This window comes from Canis aureus, chromosome 7, assembly GCF_053574225.1.
Source record: "Canis aureus isolate CA01 chromosome 7, VMU_Caureus_v.1.0, whole genome shotgun sequence".
Lineage (NCBI taxonomy): Eukaryota > Metazoa > Chordata > Mammalia > Carnivora > Canidae > Canis > Canis aureus.
Genome location: NC_135617.1, coordinates 51571327 through 51593920, shown reverse-complemented (window position 1 = coordinate 51593920; position 22594 = coordinate 51571327). Strand labels below are relative to the sequence as shown.

General features: G+C 40.3%; 1 protein-coding gene across 1 annotated transcript in view; it reads right to left on the bottom strand.

Moving 5' to 3' along the window:
* The window catches only part of GCLC (glutamate-cysteine ligase catalytic subunit), a 48399-nt gene that overhangs the window by 10785 nt on the left and 15020 nt on the right, over positions 1-22594 (bottom strand). The window contains exons 2-12 of the mRNA XM_077903641.1: positions 15613-15725; positions 14586-14768; positions 11174-11287; positions 8351-8409; positions 8108-8241; positions 3573-3647; positions 3008-3124; positions 1813-1951; positions 1262-1374; positions 679-771; positions 290-394 (exon numbers count right to left, since the gene is read on the bottom strand). Coding sequence (XP_077759767.1) covers positions 290-394; positions 679-771; positions 1262-1374; positions 1813-1951; positions 3008-3124; positions 3573-3647; positions 8108-8241; positions 8351-8409; positions 11174-11287; positions 14586-14768; positions 15613-15725 — 1245 coding nt within the window. The remainder of the gene's footprint in view (positions 1-289; positions 395-678; positions 772-1261; positions 1375-1812; positions 1952-3007; positions 3125-3572; positions 3648-8107; positions 8242-8350; positions 8410-11173; positions 11288-14585; positions 14769-15612; positions 15726-22594) is intronic.

Sequence of the window (22594 nt, the reverse complement as noted above, 5' to 3'; positions counted from 1 at the left end):
ATGTTTCTAGAAATAAAGTAGTTATTCAACAGCAATCCTAAATCTCTTTCAAACAGGCTAAGGAGCTACTGTTAGCACTTCTTTGCCAGGAATCTCTACTAACACAGTACAGAAATCTACAGCATAAACTTAGTTTAAAAGGAAAAAGAGTAGGGTGGAGGGAAAAGCATTTTATTCTAAATGGTAAAAATTCTCAATCAGGTCAGATCTGAAATACTTTATGTAAATAAGCAACAGATAGTAACCTGTAGATACCCAAACCCATTGCTATACCAAAACACATTCTTACCTTTGATAGTGGAATGAGAAAATCCAGTTTGTATGAAAGGATCACTCTGGTAAGCAGCACCACAAACACCACATATGCAGAATTCTCAAAGTCTGTTAACTGAACCTAGACAAGCAGGAGCCCAAAGAAGTTAAGGACCAATCACACAACATGGTCTTCCCCAATAGGTCCCCTCCTTGGATCATGCCATTTCCAGGTCAGTTCCTACTTTGCCATGTGGGGCTCAGAAGCCCTCTGTCAATTCTCAGAAATCAATCCTTAGCTTTTGGATTTGCTTTTATCACACATATATGTGATCTGTATTTAAAGAGCCTCTGAGAAGAGCATTAAAAGGGTAATGGGCAGATGACAGGCATGCTGGAATCATTTCCTGCTGATGTGCATCTTACCTCCATGGGTCGGAATTCTACTCTCCATCCAATATCAGAGTTTGGAGGAGGGGGCTTAAATCTCATCGTCTGCCAATTTGTGGACTGGATATTCTAGAGTAAAAAAGCAGAAAAATCAACTTTCCACACATCTAGGAAAACAGTAAGATTGTTTGATAGTTACTAAGGGAAGGTTATTCACTGTTGATACCAAATACTTTTGAGTTTACAAATGCAAAAAGGTATAATTTAAGATTTCCTTGGTGTGTGACCTGCTGGGAAAACAAACAAGCATTTAACAAAAGTTGGGTGATATGCTGGCAGCACAGCAATAATTGAGGCTTTTTTTTTTTTTTTTAAATGCAGCATGTTTGAATTTTTCACCTTTACGCATGCAAGAGAAAATACTGAAAAAATGCAGAATCAGAGACAGAACTAATTAGAATCATAAAAATAAAAGTACTTTACATCAATTTAAAATTTCTTAATTCTTTATTGCATCAGACAATGAAAGGCACAGGAGAGTTCTCCTATCACTAACTGCTCACAGGTACACTAACATCTTGGTTAATGAAGTGAAATGCATTTCAAACAGAGGAGATACCTCGAAATGGTCAGATTCATTGGCATCATCCAAGTGTATTTTCTCTTCAAACAAAGTCAGTGGGTCTCTAATGAAGAGGTGAGCAACATGCTGGGCCAGGAGACGATCAATGCCTGTTGAGAGGTTACACCAGATTCACGTCAAAGCTGCAGGCTTCACTTATGTCCAGTAAGAAAACAGGACAGCTCCACAAGTTTGAAGACAGGGCATCTAGAAACTTAGGAAATGGCTGGTTTGTTCAGTGTCCATGTGTCACCCAGGGTTTTATCCTACAGACCCTGAGGAAGTGCCAGGGGTTTAATTTGCTATTCACACAATGCCTGGCAGGACACTGGTGTAGACCTAGAGACAGACTTCCAAAGTAAGTTCCTTTGCTAAAAGTCAAGATCTCCCAACTACTTGGAATTTGAAACTTTAGAAGAAGCACTCTCATATAAAAGAGACCTCACACTAAAAGTAGAAACAAGACCAGAAGTCAGCAGAAAGTTCTAAAGAGTGCTGGAGAACTACAGACATACAATCAAATTTAGAGAAAAGGAGTGGCTGCTCACCTTCCTGCAGCAGTTGTTCGTAGATTTCTTTATCTATTGTCAAGTCGATGTCATTGTATTTCTCACCACACTCAGATAAGTAACTGTCTATCGAATCATAGCGAGATTTACTGATCCTATAGTTATTATTCTTCAGTGGCTAAAATTGAAAAAAATACAAATGAATGCCATATAAAAATGCTCTGGAAATAAGATAATGCCCCAACTACCTCTATTAAATGCTTATTTTTTTATGTAATAATTATATATAAATGTCCACCCTTAAGATCCAGAAAAGTTAATTGGGAAAACTTAAAAAAAAAAAAAAAGGAACTAATTTAAGTAGCTGTTCTCTGATAGGATTTAGATTTGTTTCATTTTATTTTTTTACAAAAAAGCAAATTGCCTTCATTCTTACTAGGCTAGGTACATAAATGCCAAGGTTGAAAACAAAATCCACGTACAACAAAGTCATTAAAATAATTTCTCCTTTTAAGTTTAATTCTTCTTAGGCCACATGTCCAACAATTTATGAACACTCACATGAAGACCAGAGCAGTGGTAGTACAGCCCCTGCTGAGAACATCAGAGGCACTTGAAGGAGCTCATTTAAAAATCCTGTCCAGGTCCCAGTTCTGGAGGTACTTGTTTATTAGATCTAAAATGGGCCTTGGTGTCTACATTTAAATGTTTCCACAGGTTGTTTTGATGCACACTCCAGGTTGGAGAGATACATCAATGTATGAATGGTACAGTCACCATTCAACATGCAAACAAGAGGCACTACCTATCCTTATTAGGCAAAGCTAACCCTTACATGGGGCAAAATAATCTTTGACAACAGATTCTGCAGCAGAAAGCATCATATACAAAGCACTCACGTAGTGACAAAAAGCCTTTTGGTAACAACAACCCATAGGCACTTCCTTCCAAAATATTGGGGGGGGGGGGGGAAGCACCACTAAGTTTTAGAAAATGATGAAAAAGATTTCAACAAGATAAAAACTCCTCACCCAAACCAAATCATTTTCCCCATATTCACCCAAAAACAAACACCATGACACCAAAGATAGGTTTATAACTTGTGAATTTCCTACCACATGTGACTTAACTCACTCCAGATAAAAATTTAAGAAAGACTTCAACATTGTAAGTAGTTACAATAACCCCATTTAACTCGATTTAAAAAAAGGGTATTAAGGAAAATCACTCCCACCTCCAGTCCTCTCTCCTCCCGAGTTCTATCATCTACAGATGCAGAAATCACTCCCCAGCGACAATCAATGTCTGACACATAGCCTCGGTAAAAAGGAGACGCAGCGCTCAAAGCCATCTAAAAACAAACAAGAGTCAGCACCTGCAGATTCAGTGTCACTTACATGCTGAGAAAAGTACCTTGCAGTTATCTCTGGTCTAGAATCTGTTTGGGCAAGCCCTATAGTTCTACTCCTCTGACTGTGCCTGCTTTTTCATAATGAAAGACACAGAAGGGACTCAAGTCCCTGGATGGGATTCATTTAAATCATCCCCTCTGTCACGTGAGAATGGGAAGGATGGAAGAAGGTCTGCTCTGCTCAAACTTGACACGTTAACATGCAAGTCTCTTACTAGCAACAGTAAACTTCTACAGCTTTAAGTCTTAGTCCATTACACCTCTAAATACGTACTACTTATGTTCATTTCTGAATAAAGTCTTAATTGGACTTAAATAGCACATAGCAAATGTGGTGCAAGCACTCTCTACTAAGAGGTCTTTAAAATAAGAGGTCATTTCTACTTACAACAATTGGACAGATAGTGGCCAACTGATCATAAAGGGATCTGGCCTCAGATATGCTGCAGGCTTGGAACGTTACCTGTTTAAGAACAACAAGTGATTAATGACAAATCATCAACGTCCTCCCCTAGGAGCAAAGTCTAAGGAGGAGGATGGCTGGGGAGGAGAGAGGGCATGGTGTGCAATGGTCACTCCACGGCTAACGCTTAACACAGGAATTTTGTTGAAAAGTTGCCTTGGGCAAATTTTGTCAAAAAATGGCATTGGATCGTGTTCACAACTAATGTAAACAACCATTTCCTAAGTTAAATACAACTGAAATATCAGGAAAGGCAAGGAAGGCACTAAGTAAATAGTTCAGCAAGGCATCATCTCTTCTGCTGGCTCATTTCCCTCCACAGCATCCCATGCTCTTCAGTTAGTTCAAGAGGGAAACAAATTTTGGTTCAGAAGGATAGAGATACTTATGATGGGTTCCAAAGTTCACTGGTAGCCAAGTATAAGGAATAGCTTGGGACAGGGTGAGACTGGAGGAAGGTATAACAGTTAAAATACTGCAGATGAGAAGGATGTAACACAGGAGGGCTGTGGGAGGAGGTAAACTAAAGTCAAAGCAGCAGCCACTGGGGGTGACTAGGTATAGAGAACGAAGGTGTGACTTAGGGTTTGGCTTGGGTGTTCCTGGGACGTGCAGTGAGTAGGGGCACCAGGACACGATGAGTGTACAAAGGAAAGGAGCAGATAAAGCAGCCCTTTGAGTGGCTGGGTCTCCAGGGCTGAAGTTCAGAAGGAAAAGTCTGAGATAGGAAAGTATTTAGGGAGTAGGCTCAGACAACATTCTGAAGATGGGCAGGATCACCCGGGAAGCCTGCACGAGAAGGTAAGTAGAACATTGTAGAGTTAGATCAAATCATTCTTTACTACAGATGTTCTAAAAACAATTACCCAAAAGAAACCAAAAAAGTGCTTCCTGCCTTGGGGTGGGGCAATGGAAGGGACTAGGAACACAAATCCTGGCTGTGTTAGCATATTGTATTAACCACAAACAGGGAACAGTTTTCATGTCCTCTGTTACTCAATAATGACATTTTGAACTTAGTGTTGGTGCAGGAAATAACTTAAGGGCTTAATCCCTGAAAGAGTAGCTGAGCTAACGTTTAGTATTATAATCTCAACCTGTTATTTCCCGTAGCTTTAGCCAGGCCTCAAGTTTCCTTTTTTAAACAGAGAACTTCTGTTGGGAGACTCACCATCTACCTGCAGAATTATATTCATGTCAGTGTGGTAACTACAGACTATTTAGACAACTTGCTATAATTTCTGTTGCTGATTCAATGCTATATTTTAATTGAAATGTACTGGCAATTAACTAGCCATTACAAATTAATTCAACAGAGAGAAACTGTATCCTATACTTTAAGGAATAAGAACACCAAAGGTTAAGATAAGAGATTAACATTCTTCACCAAAACAAGGCAGTTTCTGCAAAGAGGTGGGAACTCAGAAATCCGCTTGTGCAAGGGTAAGGATAAAATGGAAAGAGGAAAGAGGGTGGGGGGAGGGGAGAGCATTAAGCCAAGTACTTACACACTTCTCTGCTGGGACACCGCCCCCCCACCCCCGCCCCCCAACCTAAAATGTAAGCTTCAGGAGGGCAGTGATCCATCTTGCTACGCTCTATTCCAAATGTGGAGAGTATCTGACACTGCCTTAGTGTTTAATAAATATTTATCAAATAATTAGCATATCTTGGAGAGAGGGAGCTAAAGAAGAGAACATAGGGGCAAAGATAAGTTTTATAAAATGGTGGTGAGATACTTGAAAAACAGTGATTCTACAGGCCAAAATCAGACAGATTAAGAATATCTCAATGTTCCCCAAGTGTTTTGACTGCTGAATTCTTTTGAACATGCACCTCTTAGAGTCTTTTTTTTTTAAATACTCTTAAGCATTTTAGCCTGTGTGTTGTTTTTAAATAGATACAATGTTAAGTGTTTTCTCTTTTTAATTTTTTTTGATTGGCTTCCCGTAGATAGCCTAAGATATACAATTCACAGGCAAATCCTGGAAAAAAGTATGCTTATGAAAATTCACACCTGGAATTCCATAGTTAACAACAGTGAAGTAACTTAGTTATTTTAAATATATTTAGTAACTGGCTTCAGTGTTCTAGAGCTAATATATCTCCAAATAGGACAGGACTGTTGTTAATGGCTGGCAGTGTGGGGGGTGGGGAGTTTCTATACCTTAAAGTATGAATATATAAATTCTGGTGTCCTTTTAGGGTATATCTCATAAGAGAAACTGCGTTGCTAGGACACAGGGGGGGGGGGAGAAAAAGGAAGTATGAAAAATAGATGTTAGAAATCTAAATGTCTAATCTAAAATTTACCTAGAATCCAGTTTGAAGCCACCTGATTTTCTTGGAGAAAACCTATCACAAGGTAACAAACTTACTAAATGATTCCTAAAAAAACGCCCCAAGAGTCAAGATTTGAGTGGAGTTATGTCACTTCTTGTTTTGTACAGTTAAGTTTTCCATTAACTTAAATTACTTTAAAACTTTTTCTGCTTCACTTTTACAAGCAGTTTCTAGTTCTCCACTTGAGAGACACAGGGTGTTTTTGTGGTGATGTGTAGAATTCATCTCATTTCCCACACACTTTACATGATCTGTGTGGATTTTTTTTTTTTTTAAAGATTTATTCATGAGAGACAGACAGAGACAGGCAGGCAGAGACACAGGCAGAGGGAAAAGCAGGCTCCCTCCAGGAGTCTGATGTGGGAACCAATCCTGGAATCACACCCTCAGTCAAAGGCAGACGCTTAACCATTGAGCCACCCAGATGTCCCTGTGTGGATCATTTTTTAGGTGGAATGTTCAAATTAGGGTCTTGGACGTGCTACTGAGAAAAAACAACTTAATTCTAAACCTATGACAAAGCTTAAATTTGGATGAAAAACTGTATCTACAGGTAATAATTTTTAACTACCCACCGTTAGAACACATTTATTTGTACAGTGTTTCAAGGGAAAGACTATCCCCCTTCAGAATGAAGTAACTGTGCTGTCCCTGGCAAGGTACCCTAGTTTAATATTAAACCAAGAAAAGGCAATCAGTACTCCCATTGCACTGATACAGTGCATGGCTTTAAAATTGTAAGTTCTAGAGCTTGATGGTTCTTTTTAGAAAGATTTCTAATTAAGATAGGGAAGCAGATATGCAGGTAAAAGTCACTTTATGAAATGTGATCATTTGTAAGAAAACTTACTGGCCTGTTTGGAAGACGCACATTTTATACTGCCTATGTAAGTCAGGAAAACTAGAAAAAAAATTATGGTTATGTAAACACATTTTAGCATGGAAAAATCTGACCCTGACATTCAATTTTCACTTTTATAGTTGTAAAAATAAGCACATCAGAGCTTTACGCCCAAGAAGGCATGTATCTAATGCTGTAGCTGTCTGGGGTGATGGAAATGCTGAGTTTTTTGGCCTCTGGGTTGGAGAGCAGGTAGTTGGGAGGTCCAGGGACTCACGTGGGGGGCCAAGCTTCACACCACTCCAGGCCTCTAAAGGACACCATTTCTAATCTTCTGAAGTAATCAGAACTGGATACAATCTCCTTGGTCAATAACAAGTGGCCTCTCTTTTAATCTGAAATTTTCAATTTATACTTTATGCAACTTGTACTCTTTTTTTTTTGCAACTTGTACTCCTGTTCTCACATGACTTTAAGCAAATGAAAGGTTAAAACAAGCACTTCTGTTGAAACAACAACAGAAACAAAGTACGTATTGGCTTAGAGTCAGACCTAGATGGGAACTTAGTATAAACCTTCCAGTTAACTAAGGAGAAAATCAAGACAAAAAGAATTGAGGGGAGCTACCCAAATCCCAGAGGGGGAACAGCTGCAGCCTGAGCGCTTTACCCACTGCTGCCAGGTGGGTCCTGTGCCCACCCACCCAGATCCTAAGTGAGCTTGGGCACAATCCCTGCCTGGGACACCAGCCATCTGGTTAGATCCACAGAAAGTTTTAAGCAAGGAAAAGAGAAAGGCTGTACTACCTTCTGTGTGAGACTTAGCCGGGACAAGGCAAATATGAGCTGCTGAACATTTCTTTTCATACCACTAGATGGCCTTGCCTGAATATGAAAACTTAAAGTCCAAACAATCCTTTCCTTGGATCACAAAGTCACTAGAGCACACCCAGAGTTCATTTTCAGAAACAGATCTGAATGTTACATGTTCTAGGCCTGTCCATCACTAGAAAGAACAGAGACAGATCATGGAATATCTCACACTGTAAGTGAATTAGTGACCATTTATCTTTGTACTGAACTGGAGATTCTGTGAATTTTCTATCAAGAGATAGTTACCAATGAATTTACTAAAATCACCAGTTTTCAGAAAGGCACACTTTGCTTTCATTTCAACCTGATTACAATGTGATTGTAAAAAAATGCATGTTTATTTGAAAAGTAGCAAGTAGAAATGGATGAGGGTACTCTGCCTCTGTGTGTGATTGAAACAATACCTGAAGACAGCAATTGCCCATCCCAAATCCCATGGCATCCATGTAAATATGATCAGGCTTAGAAGCCTTGGCTGCCTCCTCATCCTCAGGAAACGTTTCTATAAACGGAGACGGTGTATTCTTGTCCTTAAATACTGTAGGATTAAATTAAAAAAAAAAAAAAAAAGACAAGGGTAAGATTTAAGGATTAAACAACAATTCCCCAGGTGCCTCTCCCACTCTACCACCTTGCTGTGGACTTACTTGGTACATTGATGACAACTTTTTCTCCTCTCCTATGTCGGATATTTCTTGTTAGGGTACTGAAACAGACAATCAAACGTCATAAATCAGTCATTTAAGAATTGCCATGTAAAAGAATTTGATCATATACAAGTAAATAGAATGAAATCCTACCTCAAACTAATTCTCTGAGGCAATCCTACAGAGTATTTATGTGGATCAAGATATTCTGAGGCAATTTTCTGTGAGAAGGCTTTGCATTTTTACCACTTCCTCTGCTGCTTGCTTCAGATTACCATTCTCTATTTTTTTAAAGATTTTATTTATTCACGAGACACAGATTGAGGCAGAAACACAGGCAGAGGGAGAAGCAGGCTCCATGCAGGGAGCCCAATGTGGGACTCGACCCCGGGACCCCAGGATCACCCCCCGGGCCAAAGGCAGGCGCTAAACCACTGAGCAACCCAGGGACCCCCTCTCTTCCCTTTTCAACCTTGGATACCCCAGTTCCCTGTAACTTCTCAAATCAAATCCCAGTTTCTGCCATGGTCTGGTCTCACCATCTATTTCTAACACTCCCCATGTCTACTTCAAAAACTTCAAGCTTTAATTTAATACTCCCTTTTCCTAGGCATCTCTGGAGCCCCAATACCTTGTTACTGTCCCCCTAAATCAGCAGCATTAAAACCCATTCTCTAGACCCAGTGTCTAATCCAGAAGCCAACAGGCACACTGTGGCTGCTGTGCACTTAAAATGGGGCTAATCTTAATTAAAATATGCTGTGAGGATAATATATACACCAGATTTTGAAGGCTATAAAATACAAAAATAAAATGCCCTACCACTAATTTTAAAATATTAACCACATGTTGAAATAATTTTGGATAAATTGGACTTAAATTTTGTAATATGTTCCTTAATCCATCTTTACGTTTTTTTTTTTTAATTTTTTTTTTTTTTTTAATTTATGATAGTCACACAGAGAGAGAGAGAGAGGCAGAGACATAGGCAGAGGGAGAAGCAGGCTCCATGCACCGGGAGCCCGATGTGGGATTCGATCCCGGGTCTCCAGGATCGCGCCCTGGGCCAAAGGCAGGCGCTAAACCGCTGCGCCACCCAGGGATCCCATGTGACTGTCAGAAAATTTATTTTTTATTTTTTTCCATATCATTATTTTTAATGTCCAACGTTTATAATATGAGGGCCGGGGCTTTCTCCTCAACTCAAGTTTATAAATTTTCAATTGGGGATCCCTGGGTGGCGCAGTGGTTTGGCGCCTGCCTTTGGCCCAGGGCGCGATCCTGGAGACCCAGGATCGAATCCCACGTCGGGCTCCCGGTGCATGGAGCCTGCTTCTCCCTCTGCCTGTGTCTCTGCCTCTCTCTCTCTCTCTCTGACTATCATAAATAAATAAAAAAAAAAAATTTTAAAAAAAAATAAATTTTCAATTGGCTTGTGAGGCCAATAGGATACTACTTCTTGTCTAATTTGGTTTCTGGGAAGACTTCATTCAGGTCCTCAATAGTCATCTGATCAAATGAATTATGTTCATCTTCTCCAGCTCTTTTTCATATTCTTCAATCCTGGCCTTTGAGAGGAACAAAAACTCAGCACAGCTTTTCACATCTTCTTTTCCTCAGCATCCACCTGGACAGTGTTTTTATCCTCTGGCACAGGAACCTTCAGGGCATTAAACTTCTTCTCAAAGTCATCTACCAAGACAGCCTTTGCCACATTGGCCTCGTAGTAAGCCCAGTCGATAGCAGGTGGTTTCTCAGGAAGAGTAGCCAACCTGGAGGTAAGCATCTCATTCCAGGATTTCAGGGAGTTGGCAATGGCCTTCTGGTTTCGGGGTATGATCTCCCCAAAAGCTACCCAGTCAATGGTTTTTAGAGCAAGTTTTCGCCCAGCCATCTTGAGATCCTTCACCGACCCTGGTGGCCCACAGTCCCGACTGTTAGAAAATTTAAAACTGTATCTGGGGGTGGGGTGACATGTTCCTAGTGGATAATGGTGATGTTGACTCAGCTAGCAGACCACCTCTTTCACATGCCTGCTGGGATCCCCTCAGTCAGAAGCATCCTTTCTCCAAGGAGGGTCTCTGGTGCATCTACCTTTTGGCATCCAGCATAATCTTAGCTTTTCTTACAGCTGAATCTATTTCCCCCTTGACACATTATAACATTTGAAGTTGGGAACTACACCTATAAATCTGTTTCCCTCCAAAGACTGCATTTAGCAGGTGTGCAGACCTGTTAAAGGAATGAACACTGACAAGTCCCAAAGTCTCCACCTGCAGGTCAGGAGCCTAGGTTTAGGATGACAGAGGAGACTCAAGATACAAAAAGCAAGATCAGACTGGTGTGGGCCATGACGCCACTTTAAAACCCAGGAATGAAACTGCAAACTCAGAACTAGAAGTCAATAGAACAGAAGGTAAAGAGCTGTACATATTTTTTTTTTTCATATTTTGTTTTATTATGAAGGTTTATTGAGTAGGATGAGATCACTTAGAGAAGGGGAGAAAAAGTAGGAATGACGAAGAGAAAACTTCCCCAAATAGGTGTTTATAGAACTAGGGCTGAAAATTCTATACACTAAAGACAACAGCAGCTAAACCAATGACTTTAAGATGACTTGTAAGATGGGCATGTCGAGCTGGGCTCTAATAAGCCCCAATCAAGCAGTCACATGTATATATCCTGCTGGCTTCTCTGGTTAATTACAAAAGAAGCCTAAATTCTGTAAGTGCTCAATGAGAATTCTGAGAAGGAGCACCTTACTTTCAGCAGGCAGGGCTAAGAGTGAGGGACATCTACATTTAAATGCAGAGTCATACTCACCTGAAGCGGGGGTGCTTGTTTATGGCTTCATCAGGAAAGAAGAGGGACTTGGAAGCTCCTCCTTCAACTGGATTGGGTTTGAATTCTGGCAGCGTGAACCCAGGACAGCCTAATCTACAACAAATTGAAGAACTAAGTAGGTAGGATTTATTTTCAAAAGTTAATTATGTCTTGCCATCACTCCACCTGTTTAGAGCCACCCATGCCTGTCTGGTTTCCCCCCCTACAGGGAATCTAGCACATGACTTCTGTGTCAATACTGTGCTTTACAAACTCCCCCTTGTACTTGGGTCTTCCTCACCAACATCTTTTGTGATTGCTGCCCATTAGTGACTATCAGAGACCCTCCATCCACTCGGGATCTTCAGAGTGCTTCTTCATGTCCTATCCATCTCGATTTAATAGCAAGGATCAACAGCACAGAAGTCCCTCAGCTGGGTCACATCAATTGTCATAGGTTACAGGTTCCCCCTACACAGCATCTGACGGTCTTCCTTTACTAGCTTTCATCTCTTTTGACCCCTGCACACCCCTACTGCCCTCAACCTGTTGATAAGCTTTATTCATATAGTGAAGGGCTTTCCTGCCTTTTGCCTTTACAGGTCACCTCAGGAATCCTTCAATTACGTTGTGTCTCTAACAGGTGTCCCTGTCTACCCGAGATCTCCCTCTGATGTCCGACACCCAACTCTATTATCTTACTTGACCAAATGATGAGCTTTAATTCCAACACAGAAAAAGGAAGCTCTGTATTTTTCCTTAAATGTAAAGCTCAAATTCCACATCCAGCACTTCAAATTAAGAATTTTAAAGTCATTGTTAAGTGTGCTGTGAGAGAGGACGAAGACCTACAAAGTTCATGAATGCAAAACAAGGGAGGCTCTTGTCAGGGCTTTAGATCAGTGGTAGGAAACTTTTGGCTTAAGAGCCAAGACTACCCATGCCTTATGTTCAGCCCCTACCTTTTATAAAATAAAGTGCCTATTGGCTGCCCATATCCGCCTTGTGAACAACAACGGAATTTGCTGATCTTATCTGGAAAACAGTTTCCAGCTATAATGAGGGTTCCTAAGAATTCTTGCAGCTGTGTGCATTATTTACTATGAGCCTGCAAACTTAGGGGAAGTCCTGTAGAGTGGCAAACTTTGATCTTGGGAATTTTGAGCCAACCAGAATTAAACTGAATGGAAGGAAAAACAAAAGGTGTTTGGCAGGACAAAGTAATCAGAACTCAGATCCTCAGATTTTCACAGTACTGCTTATTTTCCAGACCAGCAGCATCCAACAAAACCTTCTGCAACAATGGGAATGTTTCATGTCTACCCTGTCCAAAACCAGTGTGTCCAATACATGCGGCTAGTGAGCACTTGAATTGAGGCTAGTGACTGAGGAACTAAAATTTCCACTTAAGTTTGATTAATTTAAATTTAGATATTCACTTGGCCACTGTTTTGCATTACAGCTCCATGATAGTTTGGCCTCTTTATAGAGGCTAAATAAATTATAGTTTATACTTAAGAAACCAAATTTCTCTCTTTCTCTCTTTCCTTTCTCTCTTGACCCTTTCTCTCTTGACCCCAAATCAAAACTTTCCTTATCATTTACTGCTGCTAGAAGGTGAGGCTTCTCCAACTGAATTATTTTGTTTACAAGTCCAAAAATACCCTCCCATCAAAAAATATATATATATTTTTAATTTTTTAGAATAAATTTACTCCTCTGTCTCAACTCACCCTTTATATTAATTCCTACTGCTTTTAGGATAGCAACTTAAATTCTTGGTTAACATGATCTGGCCCACCAACTACTTGCCCAGCGTCCCCTTCCCCAGCTTCCGTTTCCTTCTCAGCATCCTGGTCCCACTGGCCAGTCTTCTTCCGGTTCTCATGAAGCTCCACACTCTCCTCATTCATCCTGGAATGACTGCCACTCTGTCTCCTCTCCGTAAGCTGTCCCTCTCCTCCTCCCTCTTAGTCAATTCCTACCAGGGCTCTGTACATCAATCATCCTCCCCACCTTGCAGAATCCACCTGACAACCATGTCCCACTCTCTGCTCCACATCTCTTCCTCACAGCACTTCCTCAACTTTGTATCACCTGGATCTGTGGGTATCTAATCACTCAGTCTCCACATACGCAAAGACGGTGCCTGTTTGCATTCAATGTGGGGCTGCGTCCCCACATTGCATGGATCTGGCATGGAGCAGGCACTCCAGTAACTGAGTGAATGGCAGAGTCACGATTTCTTTTTACCTCCTCCTTAAAACACTAGGGCAAAGGACTATGCCAATTCTCTTCCAAGCAAACCTGTCCACCCTCATCCAGCTGGGGTTTTTCTTCTGGCAGGGGAGAAGAGTGACCTGCATAATGGAATGAAGGAATCACAGAAAATAAGAGCTCTATCTCTAAATGTTTGAGTTGTTTAAGTAGGGTTTCAACTATTTAGATGTTACACTGAAGATTTTTAAAAAGAAAATTCCAAGTGTCCTTCCAAAACCAGCAATAGGACTCTGAATGCCTGTGTTCATTATGGACATTTAACAGAAAAAAAAAATAGGGCATCAAAATAGTTCTAAATGTTTCAGTCTATGGATATCAATCCCCAAAGGTCTTCTGAACCTTGAGGAAGTAAGCATACTTTGCCACAATGATAGACATCTAGCACAGATAAAGCAGATTTACAATTTGGTAGAATTGCATTTGTGTGCAGAGCTACTAATGTATAGTTGTATGATATTTATGTACCTCATTCTAAACTAAGAGCATAGCTTCACTATTTAAGGTTTACTTTGTATTTACTTTTATAAACTTTCAGCTATGACTAGATTTGATAACAAACTGTAAATTTCCGTTTCAACCCAAGACTCAAACATGGCCTAATGACGACCCCCCGCCCCCTTCATAGTTAGGATGTATCAGTTGCAGACTGGGAGCACTGATACCAGCCCTCTATCACGTGACCCTCCAATCAGCTACCAATACCACCATTCACCAGTGGGGAAAGAGGCATGGGGAAGCAACTCTGAGAGTCAGAGAAGAGCACCTGATAATCATCAGACTCAGCTCCTCCTTACAGGGTCAGAAGTGCTTGGCAGATCCACTGCTCCCTCCACCCCAGGCTGGGGTGGATGCTGCCACAATGCTAGCAGTCATGGTGGTCCTTACGGTCTTGTCCACTGAGGCCAGATGAATGCTCTCACCATAGTGTTCCCCATCCCACCCCCCACCACCTCCTGCTGAAACTGGCACATGATTTTTGTCTGCAGCTCTAACGTTACAGATTCCATCCAACACAGCATGAAGTATGAACTGTCCATGAGGTATGAGAACTAAATGCTTGGGTCATGATCTGCTCTTTATATAACCCAAAGCTCTGAACTATCTGCTGGGGCATGTTAATATAGAAACTAACCTGGGAAATGAAGTTATTGTACAGAGAGCCTGATTTTCTCCTAATAGAGAAGTTGCTTCCTTCCGGCGTTTCCTCATGTTGTCTTCGACTGTGTTGAACTCAGACATGGTTCCACCGTATGGCTGTCCAGGTGTGCCTTCAATCATGTAACTGCCATACTCTGGTCTCCACAGGGTAGGATGGCTACAGTGGAGGAAACAATTCCAGTCCATCATATTTTGCTGCTGTCTAGCTGTCTACTCAATTTTTAGAAGTCTTTAAAAAGTCACTTCAAAAAATTTAAACACCATTCCATATAAATGATGCTAAGAACTCCTTTACAGTTCCCAAAGGCTGGTAATTCTCCAGAGCTCTTCAACTGTGAGAGGGTTAGGAGTACAGGGTGCAAAATATTTGTAAGCAACTGAAAACCACACCGAGGGAACTCATTGTTCAAGACAAAGCTAGTTCACTTTGTGAGAAGGGAGAAGAGGCCAAAAGGGCTCTTTCAGTTCATACTGCTGGGCCTCCAAATCCAAATGCTGCCTTCCAAAATTGAGGGAATAGAAAGATGGAACTGGAAAGTACCTTTATCTCTTTGTCTACTTTAAAAGAAATCTTTCAAAAATCCTGCTAGCCCAACAAACTCACTTGCAAGTTTTATCTGCAACCATGGTTTGGGATCTCAAAAACACTTTGTCCATGTTTTTTTTTTTTTTTTTTTCTTTCTTTTTTTTTTTTTTTAAACATTTAGTAGTAAGCAGGCTTTATACTGAGTTTATAGTTCTAAGTGCTTAAATACATTAGTGTATTTAAAATGTCAACATCCTACACTGGAGGCATTATTATCCCCATTTTACAGATGAGAAAACAGGCACAGGGAAGCTAACTTGCCCACAGTTATACCCAGCTCTGAAGTAGGGGGACCAGAGCCTGTGCTCTCAGCCACAATGCCATCCAGCCTCCTATACATCTGAGCAAAGATTCTATTTCAGTAGTTCAAGCAGGTTCAGAAACACTAAGACAACCCTCTGATATAGCAGCTTACTTTGGGTTTGTCCTTTCCCCCTTTTCTTGTAGAGTTTCAAGAACTTCCTCTCCAGACAGGACCAACCGGACTTTTTTATTTTCATGATCAAAAGACACCAACATGTACTCCACCTATTGAAAGTAAAAGAAAGATTAACCTTCCAGACCATGTTCAGTGCAACCTTCAAGAGAAGGCAGGGAAATGTGAAGGTTGGAAAGGACCCACAAAACTCAAGAAAGTACATTTGCTCACACTACATGGCACACAATGAGTGTTCTTTTGCATAACAGGAAATACGGGAGAAAATGATCAGTCAATAGTGCCACTGTTTGAGGACCAGAACTTCTTTCCTTAATTACTTTTTCCTCCTGCTCTCACTTAATATCCCAAAGTCAAGATGCCTATTTTGACAGACTGAAATACTTTTGAAGTACAAAGCTAAAATTCTGTACACTACAATTAGAAAAAGAAGTTGCACTTTAAAATTTATTTCCTCAAATGGCTTACTGTAAGTTTATGAAAGTGGTTAACTGGGAATATTGTCATAATAGATTATTGTTTTTTACTGGTGGGATATTAAATCCCATTAAAAGTCTCCCTGGTGGAGAGTTAAATCATAATCATAAACACACCAGTATGGAGAAGTTATTTTAGGAGTTTCAACAATTTAATTTTGGTTTTTCAAAAGTAACTTAAGACAACTTCCCCACTCTGAAACCATATACAATTTACAATGCTGGGTGCACTAGTGCATTTGTAACAATACCTGGTGGAATTCTGATAAATATCAGGAGTTAAATACAAAAGTAAGACTTTTTCTGGACAAAGTACAAATAGAGCCTTTTTGTTTTCCCTGAAATCACATGCTTTAAATCATGATAGTTGGTGTAAATAATGAAGACTATGAATCACAATTTATGGCTGAAATAAAACATCCATACATAAGTGAAAAGGTATGGAATCAGATCATTCAGGCAAACACTTTAGAGTACCCTTCGGAGAAGATACTGAGACAGAAGAGGAAAGGTGATAACCCGGTGCCCCATAAGGCAGATCAGTTAGCAGAAGTATTTTGTTTGGCTTAAAAAAAAAAAAAAAATCTAGTATCTATCTGACATTTTACATGCAAATCCAGATTAGAGCCTTATAAATAAATACCCAGAAGCCCAATCCTACTGGGTAGGGTATGAGCTGCTCTCCTCTAAGAGGAAGTGGTCTGGTCTGCAGTGACCTATTTCTTACTTATGTGCACCTGCCTAGTCTTGGAAGGCATTTCAGTCAGCCATCCATTACCAGACACAGTAATGTTCAACAAGAGGCTGTTTTGCACCTTAGCTAAGAAATGTGATTATAAAGGGGAAAAGTGGGGCACCTGGGTGGAGCTCAGTTCACAATCCCAGCATCTTGAGATTGAGCCCCAAACCAGGCTCCCTGCTCTGAGGGGAGCCTGCTTCTCCCTCTGCCTGCCATTCCCCTCAAGCCCCCACTTATGCTCACTTTCTGTAAAATAGAACTTTTAAAAATTTAAAAATAGTAACCGTAGGAAATTGCCTGCTAGGTTTAAACAACAAAAATGGAACTTTCAACTAACTTTTATCAGTTGTTATGGACTGAATGTTTGTGCCCCACTCTCCCAAATTTGTATGCTGAAGCTCTTATTCCCCAATAGGGTGGGATTAGTGCCCTTATAAGAAGAAATGAAAAAGATGATCTCTCTTCCCACCGTGTGAGGACACAGCAAGAAGGCAGCCATTTCTAAGCCAGGAAGAGGGCCCTTATCTGGAAATAAGTATCTCACCACCTTTGACCTTGAACTTCCCAACCTCCAGATCCACGAGGTCTAGTTGTCTGTTGTTTAAGCCACCTAGTCTGTGGTATATGTTATAGCAGACTGAACTTAGATAGCTGTCTTACTGATGAGTTTAAGTTCCCACTCTTGCTCTTCTATTAGAATTTTTCAGTTCAAGAAATAGGTAAAGACTACTTGGTTAGCTACATGAACCAGAAATGGGATATAGTAGTGCATTTGTACAATCACTCAATGTCAAATGCCTGAAAACTGTGGGCTGTAGAATCTGGAATTGCTCCTAAATTTAACTACAGTTTTTCAGATAGCTTCTCCATCCAGAGCTAAGACTCCTGAATAGCTAAGAGCTGATGGAAAAGGAAACTTTATTGAGTCTCAGGATGGATATATAAAAATATCCTAAGAAACAAGTTTACTTTTAAATAAGCATGAGAAAGGGTATGCTGTGAATTTTCAATATATGGATCCTAATTCTCAATTCCATCATTCGAAGTAGGCATGATCACCTATTTTACAGACGTGCAAAGCTGTTCCAAGAGGCTGAGTAAGCCACCCAAGGCCACAAGTGTCAGGGCAAGGATGGGAGCCTAGTCTGCCTGGCCTCAAGGCACAGCACACCTCGCTGCTAGAGGATGCCAATCTTCATGAGTAGTGTGATAAGCTTTTAAAAAAATCATTATAAGCTACATGAGGCAGGGATAGGATATGATACTGGCTGAAAAATCTCATAAATTGATTATGCCTCCATTTATTGAAGTGGACCTGACATCATAGAAGCTGAGACACAGCAGTTACAGTTACAAATTTAAACAGATGCCTTAAAAATAAATAAGTAAACAGATGTCTTAGCCTATCTCTTTGGCCCAGGACAGAGCTTCTGGTTCTATGACACCTTGCTAACTTTCTCAGGAGCAATCTTTCTACTTCAGTATTTCCTCTAATCACCAGCTCCCAACACATCTGCAGGGCATCATCAATTATCTGCATTATCTTCCTAACCAGATAGCATGTTTCCTGCAAGACAAAGAGATACTTCCTAGCTTACCGGGTTCCCATTATTTATCTGATCAAAATGAGCAAGATTTCTTTTACCACTTATATAAATTAGAGTGTAATAACTCTGGTTGGTTTTCTAGTTTTGAAATAATTGAAACCCTTAGTTTTCAAAGTCATTCTGAGGCCACGCGTTGGAAGGATGAGAAGGGCAGACAGAAGAAGCTCAAACTCAGCCTGAGTTTTAAATATCAGCCAAACAGATGACATTTAAAGTGTTTATAAACCAAACTCTCCTTAATTAAAAAATAATCACCCATGATCTCATTAAGCAAATGAAACAAACATCAGAATATTTACCCAAAGAGACAAAAACCATAAATGTGGGACTTACTTTTGGATAAAATGAAAGTTCAGTTAGAAGCCTTAAGAACTCCCTGAGCAGGCAGCCTGGGTGGCTCAGAGGTTTAGCACCGCCTTCAGCCCAGGGTGTGATCCTGGGGACCTGGGATTGAGGCTCCCTGCATGAAGCCTGCTTCTCCCTCTGCCTGTGCCTTTGCCTGTCTCTCTCATGATAAATAAATTAAAAAAACAAAAAACAAAAAACAAAAAAACCTTCCTGAGCATTTTTCAGACTCAAATGTAAGGTGTTCTGAAGTAATCATCCCTCACAGCCACTGATTTTTCTGCCTCTGTGCTCAGGATGATTCTTTTAGCTCTTGGCTTTTTTGTTATCTTTTTAAACCCTTCCCCCCACCCGCCTCAATTCATTAATGTTTATTTCTAATTCTAGATCACACAGGCATTAAAAAAAAAAAAAAAAATCAACTCAGTCTTTCCTAACATGGCCAAACTAGAGCCAACATGGTGTTTGGTTCAGTGAACTGGCTACTAAGTGATAATAAAGTGACACATTAAGACAATGCTTTCCCCATGTAGAATACCTAAAGCCACAGTGTTTTTTTTTTTTTTTAATCATATATGGATATTCTCCCCATCTTAAACTTCCTTTTTTGCATCCAAAGGATGAGAGGAAAAAAAAAAAAAAAAAGGATATAGAGGCCCTTCTGAACACAACAGATTTCAAGGATTAAACCATACCAGCTTCCTAACTTCAAATAGTATGCGAGCCATGTATTCAGAGTTACAGCCACATCTACGTAGGCTGCACACACACACAAACCTGAAGGTATTATAAGCAGACTGCAGAGTGACTACTTCAAATCTGCATAATCAGTATAGTATTTGGAAGTAGCAAAAATAGCCACTGGGCTCTCTTCTTGGTACATAGATTTCAACTCCCTAAATGTAACTTAGGGACACTGCTATATGGTACCCCCATCAGTTATCTTTTTAAATGGGGGGGGGGGGGAGACAACAGACACAATAAAAATAACTGGCCACTGTGAGAGACCCTCATTTTAAAATGTGTACTACTTTTTCTATAAATAATTCAGAAATATAATTAGATTTCATTGCTAATAAGGCTAAATTCTATCCCACTAGGGTAAAAAGCCACTAATATCTTGGAGCTGTTGAATCAAAGACAAAGGCCCATTCAAAAGACTATTATGTAGGCTATGTGTTATATAGTGCTGCTAGGAACAGCCTGAACACAATCTACTAGTCATTCAGTGCAGGTTTACACAAGCATGAGGTACTTTATGTTCACCTGAAATTAGCCCAATAAAAGTAAAGCATCTTAATTGAGGGTGATGTAAGTACTCAGGACAATGCTGAATAGTAGACTGTGAAATACTCATGGCATCAGAATTCAAGATAACAAGAGTAACCATTAATGTCAAAATAAATTTTTCAGGATTTATGTTGTCTTTAAATGGCATTTACCACTAGTTGAAAATAAATTTCCTTTGTACTTTTTTTTTTTTTTTTTTTTAATACTCTCCCATGAAGGTAAGAGTTTCAAGGAGCTTAGAATTTGAGGAAAGTGGGACACCTGGGCGGCTCAGCGGTTGAGCACTTGCCTTTGGCTCAGGGTGTGATCCCAGGATCCAGGATCGACTCCCACTTCGGGCTCCTTGTGAGGAGCCTGCTTCTGGTTCTGCCTGTGTCTCTGCCTCTCTCTCTCATGAATAAATAAAATCTTAAAGAATTTGAGGAAAGGTTAGACATTTTATAAAATACAAATGAATGTTTACATTTCTACTCCCTGGAGGTAAAAATGGTACTTAATTAGGCAAGTAATATAGTTCTATAGGGCTCAGAAGCAGTTATAGGCAGTTCTCTATTTAGGGAGATTATACTTTGAGAAATTCTTTTCTTTCCAGCCATCCCACCGAAATTCAAAATTTGGGGCTCTGGGCCAGCTCCTCTGCTCCACTGTTGGCATTTTTCCAGTGGCCCAAGCAGTAGTCTTGACTCCTGCTAGAACTACCTGTTGCTTCTCAAAGACCCAGTTTTTCCCTTCACACTAACTCTAAGTCTACAGTTACTTGAGGGTTAAGGTTCTAGTTAGAGTTCATGGCCAATCAGTACCAAAACCCATGGTCTTGCTCTCCGCCCTTACTCCTCTGCCCTTTCATCCACTCAGTGAGGCCCAGTGTTGGGTGGGTGCTGGCAATCTGGTGAAGAGTCACACAGGTGTGGCTCCTGTTCTCAAGCTTCCATTGCTGTTAGAGTCACTGCCAACAACACAATAGAGCAAAATGATCTGGGTGAGTGCTCCAGATGACCAAGTGGAGCTGTGCATATGTAATAGGAGGAAGTGACCCAGTCTAGGGGATCAGAAGTCTTTCTGGAGGAAAGGGACAGGCCAATGGGAAGTGTCTACTATGTTTCAACTCCTCAGAGGATTCCTGTGCTTTCCCCAACCACCATTCTGACTGCAGGATAATCACATGTCTGGCTGGTCAGAGATGCAGATAAACTGAGCTCACCCCATAGAGATCACACCACAACAGTCCTTCTCTAGATTAGAAGCTGTCTTAAAGCTAGTGGCCATGCCTTCTGTCCAGAAGACTGTTTTATTACATGGCAAAATACAAATGACCAATATTTTTGGGCACTGTCAACCACCCAGCTGGATGGCATTCATTTCCTTACCTAGCATGATACCCAAACTTAGAGCACCCAAAGAGGTGCTAGCTGCAGTGATGTTTATTTTTGTAAGCACCTGTACTTCAATAGGGAAGACCCAAATGATGAGACCAAAAGAGCTGTGCTTGATAGTGAATCAACGTGAACAAGAAGTTCTAATACAAACATAATGAAACTTCATGTGGCTCAGAATTTAAGGTGGACTCCCAGGTTAGACACATCTAATGGCATTGCCAACATCAAATCCACTGTTTTATGTGGTAATGTCTGAGCACTTTTGGTAGACTACTAACTACAAAGTACAAACTGTAACACACATGCTTTTGTATAGCTATGTATGTGGTGATGTTTTAAACTGCTGATATATAAAACTGCCCTATGTTCCCCCAAATACTTTAGTAGTTTAGTCTAAAGCTGTATCAAATTCTTATAATATTTTATGTATTTTGACTTTCTCTCCTACTATGAAAGGTCATTTCATATCACCAAATTACACAGGGAGTGCTCTAGGGAAGTTTACACTTTTAGAAACCAAAATAAATGTGGCCTTGCCCTGACCTGGTCTTCTGTTACTTCAGCTTACAGAGCAGGCTGATTTTTATTTATAATAGGTTAATCTCAATTTTAACAATACATAACATCAGTGAATTTCCTGTATGATTCCGTGAAGTAACTTCCTTGAATCATGATCTTGGCCCACACAGAGAAAAAATTTTCACATGCCAAGATTAGTAATATGAAGCCTAAGTGAAAAAATTTAAGACTTTAAAAGGAGGAAAGAAAATAGGAGCTACAGGGAAAATGAGAAACAATGACACCTTTCACTAAAGAAAAAACCTCACATTGTCTGTTCTAGTAGATACTAATCACATGTGACTATTCAGATTTAGATTTAACTAAAATTAAAAATCCAGTTCCCAAGTCCCACTAGGCACTTGGATTAGTGGCTACAACCTACCAAGTAGAGCAAATATTTCTATTACTACAGAGAGTGTGTTGGACCACACCGGACTAAAACCCGGAAGAAACCACAACGCTAGAATTGTACCTGGGTATATTAATTACATAGGAAATCCTTGAAAGTAAATCTGCTTTCACGTGCTATTAATAGCATGAGACCTCTATTTTTTGGGCCCCTGAATC